Source organism: Metopolophium dirhodum, chromosome 5, assembly GCF_019925205.1.
Source record: "Metopolophium dirhodum isolate CAU chromosome 5, ASM1992520v1, whole genome shotgun sequence".
NCBI lineage: Eukaryota > Metazoa > Arthropoda > Insecta > Hemiptera > Aphididae > Metopolophium > Metopolophium dirhodum.
Window position 1 is genome coordinate 25,942,785 of NC_083564.1, and position 23,282 is coordinate 25,966,066.

The window sequence follows — 23,282 nt, forward strand, 5'->3', positions numbered from 1 at the left end:
TTTGATTTTTGATTGTACGATCGAGATACACTCGAATAGCTTCCATCAAGAATCCCCGCACTCACCACACATGTTTCTCGTACACAATTTTAGGTCCACTGAACCTTGAAAGGAAACCAACAACACGAAAACGACGGTGACGTATGAAACTATCAACTATGTTGTAGCATGTTGTAGCAACCATAGCTACATAATATGCATGATATTAATACATGGACTGCGAGTCCCCCACACCAATTACCCGTTAGAGGTTGCCTAGTGCCAACATTGTTAGATTGTTAGAAACTAGAAAGAGATGGTCAGATAGTCAATACCCGACACCGTCCCGTGTAATAATATTTAATCTATTCTGTGATATTATGATGTGACTTTTCTACTTATTAAAGGTGTATGGTAGCATCACGGAATAATAACATGCACCAACCCGGTCCGAGAACTGTTTTTCAGGTCATCGAGATGGCGTTACATGTTCGTTATTCTCTTATCCACGAATTCGCGCGTCTTATCAATTTGATTTTTTTCCTTGTTGATAATCATATGTTTTCTGATGTCTTTCTCTCGCTTCACGTTTTTCTTTAAATTTGTTTCCAAAACCAAAAATAACATTTATATTTTTTTATAACTTAAGTGTTTAGTGTTATTATAAAAAAATCGTTTCCACTCGTCGCGGCTCATTTACATTTCCCTCCCGTAATTCATCGGTTTTCAATATTCGTTTTTAGGTACGACTCGTTATTTGCCGCTGAACAATGACCGTCCGACCGTGAGTTTCCGACTACCAAACATGAACGTGATGAACCAAATGGCCGTCAAACCGAACCGGTCGCTGTTAGAAAAGTATGGCATCCCTTTGAATGACGTTGACTTCGACTATGTGAAGACGTGCGAAGACCCGAAAATATTGAAACGCATCATTAAAATATTGGAGTGAGTTCAATAATTTTGTTAGGTTAATTCACCCCATTATTATGTATGTAGGTACACTTATAGACGATACATTTATGTAACTATGTACCGAAGCGTATGCCTTAAATGCAAAGCTGGGCAAGTTAACCAATTTTTTTTTAACTAGTTAAAGTTATGTTATCCTAAAATAAAAATAACTAAGCTAAGTTAAAGTTACTGAATTTGAGTAACTAAGTTAAGTTACAAATTTTCATGAAAATAATAACTAAGTTAAGTTAAAAGTTAAGTTACTTTTTTTTTTTTAAATACCTTCAACTTACTCATAAACGTTTTTTTTTTATCTCATTGTAGGAAAATAACTAGTTTTGGTATAAAGTAAAACAAACACTCAAATGATTACATTGACGAATAACTAAATTCACTGTTGGAACTTGGAACCCTCATAGTCACACACTCACACCAGTTGACACACTACTACATAAGCTGATATTATATAATATAGAGACTTATAAATTGACAACAATTAATTCTTATATATTATTTTATGTATATACAAATATAATATTATAGGAATGTAGAGTGTAGTTTGTAGAAAACACAGCATAAGTATCACCGTATCAGAAATTACTAATTATGTCCGTTCTGGAAATTGTATTATTACCTATCAATGTGCACAGTACACTATACTCTGTCCCACGAGAGATCATGCCGCGCACCGACCAAAACTAGTCCCCCCGCGCTTCATACCTGTCACAGGGGAACCAGTTTCGACAGCAGGGGGATGCGCAGAACCGGCATGTTCTCTCGTGGGACAGAGTATAGTAACAATGTAAAATACATCTTAATCTTAGATATACTTCTGTCCGGCGGTTCTCAGAAATGTCAATGCAAATAATATACAGTTCATAATTCATAATAGGAAAATGTTTGTAAATAACTTAATTTTAACAAAATAACTAAGTTAAGTTACAATTATTTATAAAAAGAAATAACTTAGTTACTGACTAAGTTATTTTCTACATTCTATTTTTTTTTTTTAAATTAGTTAAGTTAAAAGTTATCAAAAAAAGTAACTTTTAACTTTTTAACTAGTTACTACCCAGCTTTGAAAACTCTTTAATGAAAGAAATCTCTTGATCCCTTCAGATTTGTTATAGAGAGTTTACACTGTATTTCCAAACTCTATAAATACACACATCTTAAATATATTCTGTATTTAAATGATTTAGATATTAGATGAATATATCCTATAACATTTCAATTAGATTGTGATATTATATAGCTATCTCAATATTATAATATAAATAAGTTACAATCAATTAGATTTGTTAGACTAAACTAAAACCATAGAAAATATTAATAAAAATTCAATTAGTGTGCTCGATAACAAATATGTATTATTTCAGATCTGGAGAAGAAGGACTTTATCCCGCTCTGTTGATAGCAACTGAAACTCGTTTACGCGAAATTAAACCCGATGCTTCAATATTGAATAGAAAGCTCTGCTTTGCACAAAAGTCTTCTGAAATACCAGCAAATGAAGATTATGGTGATGAACTTAATGATATAGCTGTAAGTATATAAACTTAATAATGAGATACAAATTGTTGAGCAAAAAAAACTTTTAAATTAAACTTCATCAATATAATTGGATAACAATATAAAATAATTAATTTGGCATAGGTACACTATGTTTTCTTTGAAATATTAATTCTATTAAAATAAGTGATATAACTAATTTTAAATTTTCTAAATTGAAGAACTATTGCTCTTAAACTTAATGAGTTTAATATTTAATGTATTGTACTTATAATTTTCTGCTCTCTCTCGGATAATTTAAGTTAAAAACATCTCTAGACTTACTATGTAAAACCCCCTTGGGTAGTTCTTGAGGTAAGGTTAGGTTAAGTTAGGTTACTCTTAGACCTAAAAGTGGTTTTTCATATTGAGTCGATGGATGTATTTGAATTGAATTGTTTGAGCAAGCGCAGTGAGCAAGTGATGCGTCTGGATCTATAAGTACGTACTATGGTTGGTAGTCATGATAACCGAAAAGTGCCATTTTTATTTATGATACGTATCGGTCATTGATACAAGTCAATAAGTATCAAATTTTTCTTATTGAAAATGTTGGTAATTTTAATTTAAGTTAAGTGTATAATGTCATTAACATATTACACTACACTACATTTAAACGATTCAATCTAATATTTTAATTTCAAAATTAATGTAAACATTTATGATATTTAAATATTCCATTGTTTAGAAATGGATAAAAAAGTCAAATCAACAAGAAAAAGATTTATCATCTGTAAGGCAATACTCAAAAAGCCTCATGAATGGTCACAGTGAACCACCAGTTCGGAAATCCATTGATTTGACATCGATGTTTAATAGTGAAAAGGTATTATTTTAAGTTAAAATTAATTGAGAACAATAATTATTGATTCCTTTGACTTATCTTCTACTTAAAATATTAAAAAATGTATTCTTTTAGCCTGAACAGGAATTATCAATGCGCAAAATATCTAGTGTGCAAAACGAACCATTGGAAGCCTCATATTCTAAATGGAATAAATATGATCCTGAAGTTGAGATAATGAAGTTAGATATCAAAGAGAAGGTTGACAAGTTACAAGCGCATAAGAAAAAAAATACGAATTCAAAAAGTTTGTCAGTTGGATTGAATGATACAGCAAGTTATCATGATAGAGTTAAATCTATGAAGAGTTATGTAGACATTATGTCTAAATGTAAGTGAACACCCCAAATTGTTATCATTCATGTCATTCTGACAACATAAAACATATTTTTGAGAGTCACTGGACAAAATGTATATCAAAGTATCAAACTACCAATAAATTAGTTTCATATTTGTATTCAAAGAATTTTTCAATGTTTATAACTATATTATTTTTTTTCCATATAAGATAATTATATTTACAAACAATTATTGCCTTATGTATCTCATTATTTGTATTAATATGTTAGCATTTTGGCTTAACTTTATTGTTAAAGTCAAATACGTATTATTCAGGGTTCACCACTCACTTTTTGCTCATTAATTTTGCCAAAGAAATTGTATTCTTTAAGTCTTATAAGTTATAACAAAATAAAAAATAGATATAAACTGTATACTATTTATTAAACACACTTGTGTTAGCAATCAAGTTATGAGACCAGTGATTTTTTTAACACTTTTCTTAAGTTTGGTTTCACGTCTGTCTGTGATCAAATCTTGCGCGCTCGATTTGAGGCACTTTTTGAAGATGAAAAATTTAATTTAATTTAAATTTAAATTTAAACATGCTAGATAAATAATTTAAAATAAATATCTGGCAACCATTCAGCTTTCTTAAAAATTTAAATTATTTTGTAAAAATAACCATCCAAATTGTTTTAGGTGGTACATTTAAACCTCAAGACTTGGCTATGAGGGAAAAGGAATTGGGAAATGAATGTTTTAAATCAAACGATTACGAAGAGGCAATTTGTCATTACAATACTAGTATTAGCATCCATTCAACGCCGGAAGCTAGAAACAATCGTGCTATGTCATGTAAGTATAATATTGAATTATAGAGTATTTTTAAGTATTTTCTTTCATTTTATATTGAATATGTCTGTACTTTTTTTGTTTTGAATTTGAAGTTTATTTTTTATAATTATTATGCATTAACAATACCGGTTGATTCTTTTATTGAAGAAACTTATTCAAAAACTATTAAAGTTTTTGAAAAAATTATATTTTAATAGTTATCATTTTTTAAGTTTTTACTTTTTCAATGCAATATTCATTTGTAATTCCTTATTAGAAATAAACAGAATATTTTTGGAGTAGGTTCTTTTATAAATAGGAAACACATTGATGATTAGTTCATGTTTATACATTTTTAAATAATTATTAGTTATAACTAGAGAAAAATTTTTCGTGGACTTTTTCTAATACTCTAACCCGTGGGTTACACTGGATCATGTTTGGGTAGAATGTTTTCAAAGCTTGTCCAGTTTTTATCATATAAGGTGCGGCATCTGTTACAAGGAAAAGCACTTTATACTGATACTCTGAATTTTGTAAAAAAAAAATCATCCGATTGTCGTTAATAAATCGAGAGACAGTGTCATAATTTGTTTTAGGGAGAACCTCACAGGCAATTAAAAATGGTGTGGGATCAATTTCTTGGTGAAGAATTCCAACCAAAAGGTTACATATATAAAGTCTTCTAGCATCAGTGGTCTCATCGACCATGATGTATATATAATGTTCTCTGATTTTTTGGCGAATTTTAACCATAGTCGAGTCGAAACAAACTTGCAGATACTTTTTTCTGAGTGTGCTCTCATCAGGTATACTTTTATTGGTATATTTTTGTAAAAAGGATCTAAACGGTAAGGACTGCAGTTTGAAAAATGGTATATTTGCTCCTACTAAAGCCTGGCACAAATCAATATGAAATTGGTTTTGGCTGTTTGATGTTTCAAAAGAATCTGTAATTTGCTGTTGTATCGGTTTGTTTTTTTTTTAGTTTTAATTGATTCTCGTGAATAGCTATTGAAAAAATAATAATAAAAAATTGATGCCTAATTCTTAACCCATCAGCAGGCGCGTATGAGCGCGGCACTCACTCGATTTGTATTTTAGCAACCACTGGTTCAATTAAAATAAATATAAATAAAATATTATTTTGTGTTATAGTGACTGAGCACTGCGCTCATAAATTGTCACTAATGTGCAATAAGCAGTGCGCTTAATTGTGTTACAAATATACACGCGCCTACTGACAGGTTAAATAAAAATATTGTTTCTTACCTGTGTTACAATGAGCATCAATTTGAGATTTCCTTTCGCATCCGACTGATTTTTCACAAGAAGCGCAGAAGACAGATTTCCCATCAAATTTCAACTCTGGGTAATTTGATATCCAGGTTTTAATTTTTGATGACAGACTTGACCCAATTTTTGGCATTTTAAAAATTTGTTTATACTTCTTTACGTAAACTATTCGTAATGAAACAATCACGACACCGACGTGAATTACACTAACCGATTCAAGAAACACTCAATCAAACACTAAGTCAGACAGAACTAAAGTGCTAATGGCCGGGGATTCCAAATTATTATCTAACTAGTATTTGCTGTCATTTATTTTTACCACGAAACACTAATAAATTGATGTTATTCTAAGAATATATTATCAACTTGAGTTCACTTTTTCCTTTTGTATAGTTGAAAACTGAAATACTATCTAGTTTAATTTTAAAAATGCAGAATATGCAATTTCATGCAATGAAAATCAAAATCGTGCAATTTAGAATAAAAAGTGCAAAACGTGCAATTCGTGCAAAATAAAACTACGTCTAAATTAATCTACTTCTCATGATTCGGATTTATAATTTGTTTTTATATGTTTTAAAGCAAAGGAAAAAAAGTTGCAATTGCATGAGAATCCGGTCTCTAGTTATAACTCTAGATAAGCAGAGTAAAGTGTCACGAGGGTACCCCCCTCCACACCAAAAAATGTTGGTCCGCCATACTCCACTCATTTATACTTTAAATACCTACTTATACCTAATTAACATTTAACTAAAATTTGATATTTATTCATCAAAATACTCCAAATAATATTCTGCTTTGGAGTATAAAATTAAAAATGCGTGTAGTCATTTAAAACAATTCAAGGTTAGATATTAAAGATGAAAACCTGGGAATCTCGCTCTAGTAAAGTAAATGTCCTTTATCATTGAGTAGGTAACCATAATGCATGTGTTAAATTTGAATTCAATGATAAATCACTGTATATAATTAAAAAACGATCCTGAGCGGAGATGGTCTGTCAATTCTTTATTTCTTAAGATATTTTGTTATATTATTCATACCTAGGTTGAATTAACTTTTGCCAAAACCAAATTGCATAATATAATAAATAGTAATTATTATTATATTATTTCATGTAATATTACTAGTTGTTACTAACTTATAAGTCTAAAGTCAATACCACCAGACACCAGTATTCTTGTAGATAGCGTGAATAGGTTTGTTGAATAGCTTAAATTTAATTTAAATATTTTTAAAATTGATATTGAAGCATTTTTACTGCTGGTGACAGATGCAAAAAAAAAAACACATAATTGTAAATTTAATATATTCATCTATCGCTCAGAATCTAAAATTGTAAAATATAATTATGTAAGAAAAATTATTTTCAATAACGTTAATAGTGCTTTAAATAATGAGTGTTAAATGAATGGCTTGGTAATTGCACAGAATAACAGTTATTCTGTGGTAATTGTGTATTAACAAAAATAGTTTAAGACAACCATTTTCTTTTAACATCATATTATTTAACCATATAGATTCAATTATGCAAAACCTAGGTTAAAATGTATTTATTTATTTATAATTCATACAGACAATGTCTAATTTACAATTTAGTAATAAAGATAACAGTAATAATATAACAATACTTAATAATTAATACATTTTTCTAATTATATCTACTAACTTAATAAAACAACAGTATAAATTATTAATTACATAGATATGTACCTAAAACTAGGAGTAAAATAAAAAATTATAAAATACAAAATAATAATAAAAAAAAGGTGGATAAGTGGATGTCGCTCTGCTGTACGGTAGGTTACAAGTGGGTCACTGTAATGGATGGTGTTAAATTTGAATTCAATGATATAATATCATTGTATAAGAAAAACGATTCTGAGCGAAAACGGTCAGTCAGCCTATGATTTTACCAAGTATATTTGATGATATTATTGTGAATAAAGTAATTTATATAGGTATAACCTATTTACGTGGAGCCTTGTTTTAAATTTTCAATCCTTAGCCATAAAAGTTAAAAATGTATAAATTTTTAACTACAAAATAATAAATAAATTATAAATTTGATAAATGTTGTCAAAATTTGAGCTTTAAATGCTTATAAAAAAAAATTGTGCCTATGTATTTTTAATATTTTTCAACTGCTATTAGAACGATATATCAGGAGCCTTATATTAAATTTTCACGCTTTTTTACCCAACAAATAAAAATTTATTGATATTTATAGAAAAAAAACTAAAAAAATTGAAAACTGACAATGTCCGTAAACAGCTCAAAAAGAGTCAAAATATTTTCAACATTTTATGGTGTATAGAAAATGCTAATATAAACATTCAGTGAAATTTTCAAGTATCTACAGTCATTCGTTTTTTAATTACAATAAAATAAGAAAATTGTTACATGAGAAATCGAGTAAATATCAAATGTTGTAAAAATATAAATTTCAGACGCTCATAAAAATTTAATTTAAGTTTCTTCTAGACATTTTTTTTTTGATAAAGGTAGACAAACTTATGAGTAATCTTATATTACATTTTCAAATCTTAGATTTAAAAAGAAAAATTTTTATGAATTCTCATCAAAATAATTTGCTATTTTTCGTGATTTTTCCGTATTTTGTCAAAATTTGAACTTTAAATGCTTATAATTAAAAACTGTGACTAAGGATTCTTAATTTTTTTCATCTGCCTTTGAAACAATCACCTGGGAGCCTTCTATTAAATTTTCAAGCTTTTTTACTCAACAGATAAAATTTTATTGATATTTATAGAAAAAAAAACTAAAAAAATTGAAAACTGACAATGGCCGTAAACAGCTCAAAAAGAGTAAAAATATTTTGTAAATTTTATGGTGTATAGAAAATGCTAATATAAACATTCAGTCAACATTTCATGTCCCTACGGTAATTTGTTTTAGAGTTACACCAAAAACCAAAATCGATTTTCTCGAAAACAGATTTTGCGTAAAAATTCCCGTTTTTCCTTAATTTTTCTTTTGTTTTTCACGTCGCTTGTGAAAACTACTGGGAAATTTTTACTTTTGACCCCCCAAAGTACCAATTAGATTCACTTTCCTATCAGAAAAGTTACTATTGAAGAAAATCCAAGCACTTTTACTGTCCTAAAAGATGATGACAGACACAAAAATAAAAAAAAAAAACACACATCATTGTAGAATCAATACATTCATCGCTTCGCTCAGAATCTAAAAGGTAAAATAACAAATTGGGTACCTATATTAATACAAAGATTATATGAATAAGTTATTAAAAATTTCAATAAATTTAACATGTAACTTTGATAGTAATGTGGAATATGGATTAAATTACTAATACGAAAGTTATGCTTATTCATTTTAAAATTTATCTGGTTGAGTAGAAATGAATCATCAATCTCGTTATTTATTAACTTAAAAAGAAAGTTGATATATGTAATGTTTCTGCATATTTTTAGAGATTCTAGGTTTGAAATTTTTAAAATATTTTATTATAGTGTGGGGGTTCTATTATTTATTACACAATTTAACAGTACATTATTATAAAATATTTTAGATTTTTAGTGGAGCAATGAATGTATATATTTTACAATGGTATGTTTTGTGTGTGTGTCGTCTTTTGGGATAGTAAAAAATCTTTGATTTTCTATTTCATCATAATTTTTCATTGAATCAAAAATCTTGAAAACCTAATACAAAGTTTCTCATACAATAGTTGTATAAAAATATTAAAAATACATAATCAGAGTTTTATTTTATAATCATTTAAAGTTCAAATTTTGACAAATTTCAACAAAATCTTCAAAATTATTTTATAGTTAAAAATTATAAAATGTTCAATGTTTATATCTTTTAAAGGATTGAAAATTTAAAACAATGTTTTTCATAAGTAGTTCATACTGTAACCAAAATATTTATAGAAAATACATAAAAAACAGTTTTTTTTTAGATATTTTAAATTCAAATTTTGTTGAAATTAGATATTTAAACAAAGAATAACAATTTTTATTATTTTACTATAAACATTTTTCGTATGCAATGATTTTATATTATTGAATTAAAATTTAACACATCCATTACGGTGACCCACTTGTGATCTACTGTACAACAGAGGTACGTCCACTTACTCACTTTTTTTATTAAAGACTTGCAGTACATAATGCTTATATTATGGATAATACTTGACAACTAATGTACATTAGGCACCTACTATACTGCAGAGGGACTTCCCTGGTTTTTTTTATTGGTTTATCAATTGCACTTAAAATTACCTTGTACTCTATTATTTTAGGGTTGATACACCAAAAGAGCATCTGTTATTTATAAGGTTATACCAATTGCGCTACATAATAATCATGAGTTATTTAAATTAAAAATATTATGTAATATTAATGTTTATTATTAGGGCTGAGGACTTCTAGTACTTATAAACCTGAAAATATGTATGCACTTATGCACTAAACAGACAACAAATATGCACTGAAAATATGCTCTAAAAAAATGTATAATATGTCTTTTGTTCCTTAAAATTTACAATATGAAAACAAATATATAAAAAGATAGTTTAATTATTTACTTAATAAAAACTTGAATATTTACCAATTAGCACTACCTGTTACAGAGTTATCGGTTGGATAATCAACCGATATGCAGCGATTAGTGTATCTATAGTACTATTTTTAAATATTCAATTTTCCAAATGAATACACAATATGCACTTACTTTGTCAATGACCAACATTTTATGATAACAATTTTTTTAAATATTTTCTTATTTGTCCAAACTGACTTTATTAAACCGAAAACAGGCAAGGTATTTTCTTATTTTTTCTAATATGCTCAAATATGCAATTACAACAAAATTTGCAAAAGTATGCAAAATAAAATTAGGTAGGTATTATAAATATAATTAAATTAAATTACAATAATTGTACATATAAAAATATCTAATACTATTATCATTGCGTTACCCCATAATAATTATGAAGTACAATGCAACAAACCATTTAGGCCAATAAATAGCTGGTAAAAATGAAAACTTGATTGGTTTTTTGTGTATACTGTATAGTCAGGGCCGGATTGGCCCTGCGAGTTACCGAGTTAAACTTTGTAGGCCGCGGCAATTTTGGGCCGTTTAATTCATGAGAGGCCGCGCCGACTGAAAATATGTTAAGTGTTTAAAGTTGAAGAAGTAATGGAGATTATAAAATAAAAAAAAACTATGCACAGATTTAGAACGTTCCCAAGGGCTGCCAGTTTTTAAGTGGGCTGGTAAAGTACGGAAAACTCGGTCGGCCGAATTTGTCCAATCTGGCCCTGTGTATAGTTATCACTTAAGTTCATACTTGTGTATGTTGGTTAAAGTGACGTTTCATAAATGATATTTTTATATAGTGTATGATGATACAATTTGATAACATTTGAATTGCACAGAAATATATTTTTCATACCAAAAGGTAAAACTTATAGGTAAAAAAAAATCGGTCAACACCATTAAATTATATTGAGCGCATTTGGTATACTGACTGTAAATGAGGAGCTTAACTGGTCTATGGCCAAAAAAATGTTATAATACATGAAAATTATTTAAGGTATGACCTACATAGTTGGTAGTTATTAACTGATGATTAAATTGCTTACATTAAATTGCATATTTTGTCATATTTAAATATTGGTACTATATTAATAGTTTCTTAAATTAGTTGACTATAGTATTATATATTACAACTGTAGATATATATAGAGTGATCCTTCTAATTCAGTACATTAGATAACCCAGTATAGTGTTGTGCTTAAAAAAATGTTTATTTTTATTATTATTTATTTGTATTTAATTTATGATTTTTTTGTTAATTCTTATTTATCAATTTTAGTCATAAAATTGAAAACATACGGAAAAGCATTGGACGATTTAAGAGAAGTGATTGAAAGTGACCCAAGAAATGTAAAGGCACATTTTCGAAGAGGGTCATGTTTTAAAGCTATATCTATGTATTGCTTAGTAAGTATTCTGAAATATCTTATTAAACTGTTTATCAGTTATAGATATTTAGTATTGTATTTTTTTATGACAGGCATTAAGATCATTTGAATCCACATTAAAATATGATTGTAACAATGCAAATGCCCTCAATTTTGTAAAAGAATTAAAAAATATAATAACAAACATGCATCCAAAAAAATTAATTAGGTAATATTTATATTCAAATAACAAAATGTATTAAATCATTTTTTTATTTTTATTATATAATTTTCTCTTTTTCTAGAGTTCGGGAAATAACTAGGCACTATGATGAAACTGTATGGGACATAGAAGACCCATTCCACGTATCTTATATGGAACTTTCAGAGTTAAGCAAAGACAATGTTGAGTATGTGTATGAAGCGGATTCTTTTGGTTGTTTAACAGAATGTGTTTGTCAATTGTGTCCTTGGCACGAGTGGCAACAACGTAAAAAAAAATGGGGTCGTCCTAAAATGTTTAAAAATGAAGGAACCAGGAAACGTTGGCAATTTTTAACACCTGATATTGTGCCTGTATTGATGTCTAAATCTTTAGCCCCGGAAATTCAAAAACCAAAAAGAATGAACGTTACTGAAATCAATTCTGCTAAAATAAATGGTCATCATAATTCAACGGTTCTTATTTGGTTTTTAGACATTATGTCATAATTTTATTCACTTTATTATAGTAATTATATTCATATTTTTGTACATTACAGAAAATTTGCAATAATGAAATTAACTCGGCTAAAATGAATGGCCATTATAATTCAACGGTAAAATTTATTTCTTTGATTTAAGTTTATAATTACTTAAGTTTACTTTATTGTTATAATTATAATGTGAATTTCAGAAAATGAATGGTAATGTAATCAATGGAATTGATAAATCTCCCTGTAAAAATTGTGACAACGACGAAATAAGTATGAAACCAGTGTCTAATGTTAAAGAATTTTTACAAACTTGGAAAATAGCCAGTCAAAAAAATAATTATGAATTATATCATAAACTATTGCGGAGTATTAAACCACAAGATTTACCTAGGGGTAAGTACTATGATGATGGTTATCTTGACATATTGACACATAATGTCGTACTAATCTGAATAAAGATGGCAAGCGTGCAAATCATAGTGAATTACAAGGCCGTCAGTAGGATAGAGGGGGGGGGGGGGGGGGAAAGAAGCCGTGCCATCCTCCCACTATTTAGAAGATATACATTTTATAAACTCAATTTTTAAAATTTAAAATTTAAACAAATATTTTTTGTTACCTCTCGAGAAATATGTGCGGTTTTGGTGAAAAAGTGTAGTAATGACTATGTTATATGTTAGAATATGAAATCCTTAGATGATTGTTACAAATTTGACCAAATTGTTAAATGCAAACATAAAAAGTATTGTAGATAAGTAATATTATAATTTCCTTGAACACTTAAAATTGTTAAGAGGATTTCATACCCACTTGTATTGTTTGTATCTTACAAACTTAAGTTATAACATATTAAATTTTACGTTAACAATAATCTATTTTACTCAGTTATTTTTAAAGTTAGAGTGAATTAATTTATTATAAAATTTAAATGTAAGATTAATATTTGAAAGGCTGCTATCCAAACTTAAGAAATGTATACCCCCAACATATTACATTCTCATTAAATCTTATCTTGAAGATCGTTACTTTCAAATTCGTCTTGGATCTGCATTTTCTAGTGTAGCAGGTATCAGTTCCGCAAGGAGGAATTCTATCCCCAGTTTTGTTCAATATTTATATCTCAGACCAACCTACTATGCCCAATACCTTAGTGGCGGACTACGCAGATGACAAAGCTATAATATCAACTAGCGCAGACCCTGTTTTATCTTCCACTTATCTTCAAAATAATCTCTCCCAAATGGAGGACTGGTACAGGAAATGGCGGTTTAAAATCAATCAAACAAAATCTGTTCATACAACTTTCACCCTTAAACAAGCCCAATGTCCGGCTGTAACTCTCTATGACATCCAAATTCCCTCAACCCCTACGGTTAAATATCTCGGACTAACACTTGATCGCCGTCTCACTTGGGCACACCATATTAAAACTAAACGGTCACAGCTGAATTCCAGGCTACGCATGCTTAAAACACTCCTCATTAACAATAAATACACAAACTTAAACACTAAGCTACTATTGTACAAATCCCTTCTCAAACCTATATGGACCTACGGCATACAACTTTGGGGCAATGCCAAAATCTCAAATCTTAAAAACATTCAAACTTTTCAAAATATTACACTTAGAAAAATTACTAACTCCCCCTCTTACATATCAAATCTCACCCTCCACGTTGATCTCCGTCTAAAAACTGTCCAAGAAGAAGCAAAACACTTCTATAAGCGTTTTCATGATCGTCTCATATCCCACACAAATCCATTAATCCGTGAATTAGCGTCAAACGAAATTCCTGGTAATCCTCATAGACGACTAAAAAGAAAATGGTGCAGAGATCTCCTTAACTAAAAAATAAGTCAATAGGAAGTGTCACTACTGGGTGGCTTCTTCCAACAACTCATTCACGTCTTTGTAAATTAGCCCATATTCTTATTGTGTCTCTGGGTACAGATGGTATATTTCTTATAAAAAAAAAAAAAAGATTAATATTTAGGGTTTTTATGAGGCTTTTATTGATATTTTAATTTATTACAAAACTGGTTATGAACATTTTAAAATAGTAATTTTTAGTAAATTTTAAAATAATCATAACTTGCTTCAAAATTAAAATATCAATAAAAGCCTCCTAGTGGAAGTAGCATCCTTTTAATCAGATTTGCATGTTCTTTCTTCTAACAACACTATATATTTAAAACATATTTTATATTATGTTTTAGTATATCAAGAAATCTATTATTTTGTTATTTAATTTTGTGTAAAATCTATTGATTTGTAATATATTTCTATTTTTATTTCTATTATTGTTTTAAGTACTTATTTCACCCCATTGTACATATTTATAAAAATGTGTTAGCGAACTCAGAAAATATAACCTATCTACTTCTATCATTTATCTACAATTGAGTATTTTATAATGTTGACACATTTTCTATATTAATTTCCTATTGATAAAAAAACCCTATTATACAACACATTAGCATAAATATTTGTCTACCAGCATTTAGTAATCTCTGATAGTGTGCTTGCCATACAGACCTTTAATAATGCCCTGATCACCAGTCTCTGACATTTATATGTATTTATTACTATTTACTTATACTTATTATTTTAAAATAATTAATAACTAATAACTGTATTTTATTTAGTTATAAGTACAAATTTGGATGAAGAAATCATGTCCAAGTTTTTGGAAACCCTGAACCAAAAGTTTGATCCCAATAGCGAATTAGATCTTATTGTAGAATACTTAACAGCCATGACCAAAGTTAATCGGTTTAATCTTATTGTAAAGATGTTAGACAACAAAGTTAAAGAAGGTAAAATATACATTTACTAATTATTATTTTAGTAGTTTTTGTAAAAATAGTTTCTACTATTAATTATTATCAACTAATACAACTTCATTTCAAACATGATCATAAACTTTTATTTTTGTCCTTAGAATAAATTTAAATTAAAATAAATTTTTAATTTCTTCAGTATCAGTATCTTGTTTGATGGGAAAGTGAATCTAATTGGTGCATTTAGGAGGTCAAAATTAAAAATTGCAAATAGTTTTTAAAAGCGCCGGGAAAAACAAGGAAAAACGGGAATTATAACGCAAAATTTTGTTGACGGCATTGTCAGTTTTCAATTTTTTTAGTTTTTTTTTCTATGAATGTCAATAAAATTTTATTTGTTGGGTTAAAAAGATTGAAAATTTAATACAAGGCTCCTACTATATTGTTACAATGGCGTTTGAAAAATATTAAAAATCTTAAGTGACATTTTTTTTATAAAAGCATTTAAAGTTCAAATCTTGACAAAATACGGAAAAATTACAAAAATTAGCAAATTATTTTGAGTTGAGAATTCACAAAAATGAACAAAATGTTATACAAGATTCCTCATAAGTTTGTCTACCTTTATCAAAAAAAAAAATTCTACAAGCAAATCGAATTAAATTTTTATGAGCGTTTGAAGTTCATATTTTTACAAGATTGGATGATCACTCGATTTCTCATGTAGCGATTTTGTTATTTTGTTGTAATTCAAAAACAAATAACTGTAGATACATGAAAATTTTATTGAATGTTTATATTCTCATTTTCTATACACCATAAAATTTCAATTTTTTTTTCTATAAATATTAATATAATTTTATTTGTTTAATCACAAAGCGTGAAAATTTAATACAAGGCTTCTGGTATATTTTTACTATAGCAGTTTGAAAACTATTAAAAATACATATGCACAATTTTTTTTTATAAGTATATATTAATTAAGTATAAACCAAGAATAAAGATTATAGTTTATTTTTTGTAATTTTATAATATTAATTCAACTTACCGTCCACCGTATTGATAATAAGTAATAACAATATAAAATATCTACACTGACAAATTGTCACCGCTCAGAATCGTTTTTCGTATACAGTGATAATATTATATCATTGAATTCAAATTTAATACCATCCATTATACAGTGACCCACTTGTAACCTACTGTATAGCAGAGCAACATTCACTTACCCACCTTTTCTTTTTATATCATTTATATCATTAATCTATTATTCTTATGAAAAGTATTGTATCTTAATAAATATTGTAACTTTAAATCAACATAATATATGTTAATACCTGTATGAATTGTAGAAAATTCTTGTTATTTAATAGTTTTAAATGTTATTATTCTTAACATTATTGAATGTATGTTTAAGTTAATAAAATATATATTTTATATTTCAGGTTTCCAACCACTACTAGAACGTGTTCATCGCCATACAAAAAATAATTTGTTCTCATCATTATTATGATTATAACTTGTATCAATGATGTGTTCCTCTAATTGAGTAAATAATAACAAGAAAATGTATTCATCTTCCTCTTTTTTTGTAACATGAAGAATGTTTTATTGCGGTCACTACGTTTTTGTTATGTCCGAGAATTAAAAAAAAACTAAATAAATGTTAAAATGAATAATAAAACAAAATGTAATTTCAAATGAAAACTATACAAGTCTGATTAATATACCTATCAAATCGTTTTAAGAATTAAAAATGAAATACAATATAGTATATTAAAGTATACCCTATTTAATGTTATTAACAAATGTGTACAATTTTATATAATAATAATAACTAAATAATGTCTCTGTACCGGATAATTGATAATAATATTATGTATTTGGACTTATTGATAAATCGCAAATAATACAAAAATTCTATGTGTAATATTTTATCTTTCCAGTACTTACCTCTGCTGCCAAGGTTATTATTTACAGCTCAAATTCTAAATTAACAAATATTATATTCACTCTTAACGTGCAAAAGGGTAATTAATTCCAAAGTTGGTATCCAGCAACTGATTTAACATTAACATCATTGAATAAGCCACCTTGAATATTATTTATATTATGCAAAATCCCATTCAATTATTGTAAATTGTTGTCATTCCTGGATTAAGAGGCCCAGTTCCAGTTTTTCAAATTGATTGCAATTCTATAAAATTTGAAAATTTAATTTTATGTTTTAGTTGCCATAATTATAATACTTTTCCACTATTCTACTACCTGGTATCTATTTAGGGGGGTTGATAAAGTGTATTATATTGAGAAAAAAATTACTTCATCGGAATAATTCTCAGACCTTGTAGAATTGTCGGATTTTGATAACAATTTTTTAACTTAAATAAGAAGACTTCCTACAAGCTTCCTATAAGCCCCCTCCCCCCCCCCCATGTGAATTCAGCCCCCCCCACCAAATTTATTATCGTATTAATGTAATTTTTGTTAAGAAAAAAATTAAAATATGACCTACGTCTGTAGTGGGTGCATAATACATAAAAATAAATTTAAAAAAAATCAAGGGTATACTCGTATTTTATAAAAATTGTTCAGAGATTTTAAATGTTTTGTATACAGTGTATACATAATTACATATAAACGATAAACCTATTACTATTATCGCGAATAATATTAATAGTTTTAGTTTTATGTTTGTGTTTAGCACGATAATGTAGACAATAGATATCAATTTCGTTTTAGTAGTTAGGGCTTACTTAGTATAAAAAAAATATATAAATATTGATGTGGAATCGGTCTTAAATAACTTTGCAAAAACTCAAAGAAGAATTAATTTAATTTTGTAAATATTAATTAAAATAAAATTGTATACATTTATTATTTTATATGATTGTGATTTTTTAAATTGAATTAAACTTTTATCTTGCAACATTACGGCCGTTAGTGATAATAACTAAAAATAATAATTTAGTGATTATTTTGATCATTTAAAGGTATGGGGACAAAGCCTCAACTTATAATTTTTAGTTAAAAAATAATAGGGCTGAAGCTCCCCCCCCCCCCCCATTGAAATTCCCTATTTACACCTATGGAAATGAAGACTCTTTTTTTTTGTTGTAATTCACAAATACATTTTTATACGAACGTCTCTCCAGCACCACCCATTCAAAAATTTTACAATTTTTTTTTACAGGAAATTAGCATGTAATTAGCATGAATTTGCATGACAAAATATACAACTCTATGACAAAAAATGATGTGCGGTGCTGGAGAGACGTCTCACCAGCACCGCCCAACGTGAAAAATTAAAAATAATAACAAACTCGATATACCAAAATGTAGCACGTGATTAGCACGAATTTGCACGATATACCCCGAAATTCGCACGTGTCTGGTCCGCGAACAAACCACGTTCGAATATTTCGCGCGTCTCGCCAGCACCGCCCAAAATGGAAATTTTGCGAAAATCAAAAAACTGTTTATGCGATCAAATATTTCATATTTTCAGGTTATTCTGAACCACCTATTATACCATCGGGGTTATATAAATCATTGTTTTAAAACGATCTGTCAGCCTAAACATATTTTACTATAGGTAGGTATATTGGTACCTATATGGTATTTCTGTAAGTAATTTATTTTTCTATCAGTAGTACCAGGTTGAACTAACTCTTGACAAAAACTAATTTTCTATATTATAAATTATAATATTATTTTATACGATCTTGCTGGATGTTATTATTACCTAGTCAATAGTAAATACAATACAAACATACGGTTTTAATAGATTTGTGGTAGCGAATAGCATAAAATAAATCTAAATATTTTGAAAATATTGTGACGTGCAATAAAGGTGCTTTTAAGTATTCCACTTATATTACTTGTATAATACAAGTATTCATGTTAATATTAATTATGTTGAAATTTACATATGTAATGTCTTTGGAATTAAATTGGCCGTGTATTATATTTTAAATTTTGAACAATATTATATTATTTTGTTGTCATGGAAATATTCGTTTGGATGTTTATTCATACGACCGATTACATATTTTGAATCAGTTTATATTTCGTAACGAACCGCTTAACGAATTATTTTATTTTCTATAACATAAATATAATTTAATAATCAACTTTTGAATGTATTACTTATATCTTATTGTTTAATAATTTTTCTATAACCTTGCGTGAGGTAAAAAAAAAACGCTGAGGAGTCAACCTTATAAAAATCAAAAAAAGTTTTGCAAAACAACGTCACTACGTCAGGACGAGTGCAGAATAACCCGGCTGTTTGAAATTCGCAGAATTACGAGTTCCGCACCCATAGCGGATATCCGTCGAAAGACAACACTCACATGATGGCAGACGACGGAGCATATACGGCAGACGACCCTACGCTGACCGTGGGGCCGAAAATTGTCTGTATCACTGAGCTCTGTGACCAACAACCGTCGGCGACGACATCCACATTGCAGGTGGAGGCCGATCAGAGGACGTTAGATTTAGCACCACTACTATCCCTGTGTCCAAATGACGAACTGTTGGAAGCTCCTGTTGGAATCTTGCAGGAGTGCGATTATCCATCGACAGACAACGTATATATGGTGGACGACAATAAATACACGACGAAAGATGAGCTTGATTCTCACGTGACACCGGTTAAAATCCAGCTGTTAGATGCACTGGCCGCCGATAGCGATTTTGTTCCGGATGAGGCAGCCGAAAGCACGACCATAGTTCCTATAGTCGTGGCCAAAAGTGATGGCGACGGGTTGGAGCCAGCGACAACTACGATCCAAGTAAAGTCAGCGGTGACTGAACAGCTTGATTCTTACGTGGCACCGGTTAGAATCCAGCTGTTAGATGCACTGGCTGATGCTAACGATTTTGTTCCGGACGAGGCAACCAAAAGCACGACCATAGTTCCTATAGTCGTGGCCAAAAGTGATGGCGACGGGTTGGAGCCAGCGATGACTACGACCCAAGTAAAGTCAGCGGTGACTGAACAGCTTGATTCTTACGTGGCACCGGTTAGAATCCAGCTGTTAGATGCACTGGCTGATGTTAACGATTTTGTTCCGGACGAGGCAACCAAAAGCACGACCATAGTTCCTATAGCCGTGGCCAAAAGTGATGGCGATGGGTTGGAGCCAGCGACGACTGCGGTCCAAGCAAAGTCAGCAGCAGCAGAAAAACCCCGGCAAGGTCGTCGTAGATCGTTCTTATCGGCAGTGGGGAGGCGGCTCCTCAAGTTCGGGAGGACGTTATGCTGCTGTTGCTGTTGCAAATAGTGTGGTAGGTACACCGATACCGCTATATGGTGCGCTCGATTGCATCTGTGAGATGACAACGAGTTGAGAAGACAAGAGGGATGCAAAAAGAGATGTTGACTGGTGTCATCAATCCAAAATTTAAGTTTATAATTTATTAAAATTCATTTTGTTTAATTTTCGTTTTGTTGAAAAACTTTAATATTATAATGATTGTTAATTTGCTCATATTATCAAATAAACAATGAAGCATAACATATGTAAATATTAATTATACATGTAAATTTTTACTTCGAATACCGTCAAATTTTTTTCTGATTGTTATAAAAAATAAAAATGTGAGAAATAAAAAAAAATGTACATAATCATAAGTAATAACAATAAAACAAATAATATAATTTAATGTGTACATTCGTCTTTAACACTAATTACTTTATATTTTTATGATTATTATATTTATAAGTCGTATTTTATTGTTGAATAAGGCCTAACACGGGAGATACCGGTACCGGACAAATAGAACCATGACAGAGGTATAGCTAAATTGCCTATCCATAACGCCGTGTAATCATAACAATAATATTGAAATACACGAAGAAAAAAAACTAACGGCATTACAGAAGAAGATAAAAGTACAACAATATTTTTAGACAATTTGATTTACAAAAAATTTTTTATCGTGGAAGCCCATGCAGTAAATAATATAACTAATTTTTTTTAAAAAAAACGTCAAATTTACAAGTATACGAAAATGTAGATAATAATATTAAATATTCATATACCAATAATTATTAAGTTTACATAGGTACCCAAGATAAACAACTGTATAATTCATTCAATGTTTAAGGTTTACATTTTAACATTTTTTCTGCGGAATAATAAAATATTTTTTTAAATAAAATGTTTTAACTTGTTTTTATCTACCTATATAATTTTGTCCTAACCAATTTCCACAATTTTATCTAACTTTAAAATTAAATTTCATATTTTAGTTACTACCTCAATTATAATACTTTTTCAGTTTTCTATAATTTATAATCTACTGTTAGATGCCCAAAAAAATGCAAAATAAACTTTCTTATTCTTATTCAAATGTACATAAAACAAATTTGTGACAAGACGAGCATTGCACAGTAAGCTTTGAAAAACAATGCTAAGTGCATCGAAATCCCAGCCCTAGTTATAAGTATAGACAAGCGGAGTAGTGGACAAACATTTTGTGGGGTAATCCCGCGTACCACTTCATTCCACCATCTAAACTTTTTTATTTATTAAATTTTCATTTTCCATTATTTTTTAGTTTTATTTCTAGAAATGTCAATAAAATTTTATTTGTTGGTTAAAAAAGCTTGAAAATGTAATAGAAGGCTCCTAGTATATTGTTTCAAAGGTAGATGAAAAATATTAAAAATATTTAGTCTCAGTTTTTTTTATAAGCATTTAAAGTTCAAAAATCACGAAAGTTAGCAAATTATTTTGAGTTGAGAATTCGTAAAAATTTTTCTTTTTAAATCTAAGATTTTTATTTTGGTAATAATACAAAACTGTGTACAAAGTTAAATTTGAGTTGCACCAAGTTTATATTTTTAAATTAAAGGTTTTCGAAACGTAATTTCTGGTTAAGAAAATTTTGAAATAAAGTTCCCCATTTTATATTTTAATTAATTTAACTTTAGTTTTACTCAGACGCATCCACGTTGAATCAAAATTAACATATAATTTTGCTTTATTATCCCAATTTAATAAGTTTTCGGACTCTTCTCAGGCAGCTGAAGCTGGTTGAATCATAAAATACCTCCATTGGTATAGGCACCTATTGTATAAGTACAGGTATGAAGTATTTTATTCCCCACTCATTACACTTCTGCAGTATTATATTTAAGTATTTATTAGAACTTTACACAGAGTTTTTCAAACGTTTAATAAAAATTTAGTAAACAATCTTATTAAATTTTATTTTTTAAAATTGGTTACACTTAGAGGTTGGAATTTTTTTTAATAGATAACAATATATTGTCAAGTTATTTTAATGTAGTACCTATAAAATTTGAATTCAGTTAATCAAAATATTTTATTTGTACATTTTATGGTATACAAATGCTTTGATAATTTATTTTATTATACTGTATAAATGAGAAGCTCACACAATACAACTGTATTTTGATTGACTGCTTTTGACTTTTTGGTAGTGTCATCAAATAATTCCCAATTGTTAGGCCCTCTTTTACAGTACGCTACATAGTGACCAACAGATGTGCGCAATCTACTTAGCCCTTTCCGATAGTCACATACACCTCGCAATTCATATGCTGTGTTATAATGTGTTAGAACTTGTGGGATATCCTTTAGAGGTATTTGTAGCTGTGGAGCAGCTTCTGTTGATTGATATTTATAGTTAGTAATATCTCCTGCAATTAAAAAATATGATAACATAAATAAATGTATATAGTGTTTATAGGTTATATTTTAGTTAATGTATTTACTGTAAGTACTAAGTACCTTCCCATTTTAGAATTTCTATAATTAAAAGTTTTGTAGATGCTTCGGTCCTTATAGTTTTATCACCATTACATGGGTTTGTTTGATATTGGTTTATATTTCCACAAGTCAAATAGTCTATCGATAATCTTTCTAATAAAAAATTTTGTAAACCATCTAGATTATTTTCTGTGTGGAATGTGATGTATGTCACTGGTTTTTGTTTTTCCGTTGAGTAGTCACATTTAGGGTTTGAACATAATATATAATCAAATGCCGTAGGTATATCTTGAAATAGGTTTTGTATGACAAATGCTGTTGTTGCATGGCAAGAAACTAATGTAATGTCATAGTCAATTTT

General features: G+C 28.7%; 2 protein-coding genes across 2 annotated transcripts; both read left to right on the forward strand.

Annotated features, from left to right (window-relative positions):
- The first annotated feature begins 541 nt into the window (after positions 1-541).
- Positions 542-17,950, forward strand: LOC132945218 (uncharacterized). Its single transcript, XM_061014894.1, has 12 exons — positions 542-927; positions 2,313-2,478; positions 3,173-3,310; positions 3,404-3,659; positions 4,310-4,465; positions 11,610-11,737; positions 11,811-11,926; positions 12,003-12,375; positions 12,459-12,515; positions 12,593-12,785; positions 15,039-15,209; positions 16,619-17,950. The coding sequence occupies exons 1-12, from the start codon at positions 785-787 to the stop codon at positions 16,684-16,686; spliced, it is 1,965 nt and encodes a 654-aa protein (XP_060870877.1). The 5' UTR covers positions 542-784; the 3' UTR covers positions 16,687-17,950.
- A 1,352-nt stretch (positions 17,951-19,302) lies between these two features.
- LOC132945821 (uncharacterized) lies at positions 19,303-20,789 on the forward strand. The gene has a single exon (XM_061015604.1). It carries the CDS (start codon positions 19,529-19,531, stop codon positions 20,462-20,464), a length of 936 nt encoding a protein of 311 aa, XP_060871587.1. The 5' UTR covers positions 19,303-19,528; the 3' UTR covers positions 20,465-20,789.
- The last annotated feature ends 2,493 nt before the right edge of the window (positions 20,790-23,282 follow it).

What these genes read in the sequence shown, in the direction of transcription:
- LOC132945218 (XM_061014894.1), top strand. Translation starts at nt 785, where the DNA reads ATGAACGTGATGAACCAAATGGCCGTCAAACCGAACCGGTCGCTGTTA. An exon ending in ATGGCCATTATAATTCAACG is followed by an intron (nt 12,516 to 12,592) that starts GTAAAATTTATT and finishes TGTGAATTTCAG; the next exon opens with AAAATGAATGGTAATGTAAT. An exon ending in ACCACAAGATTTACCTAGGG is followed by an intron (nt 12,786 to 15,038) that starts GTAAGTACTATG and finishes TATTTTATTTAG; the next exon opens with TTATAAGTACAAATTTGGAT.
- LOC132945821 (XM_061015604.1), top strand. Translation starts at nt 19,529, where the DNA reads ATGATGGCAGACGACGGAGCATATACGGCAGACGACCCTACGCTGACC.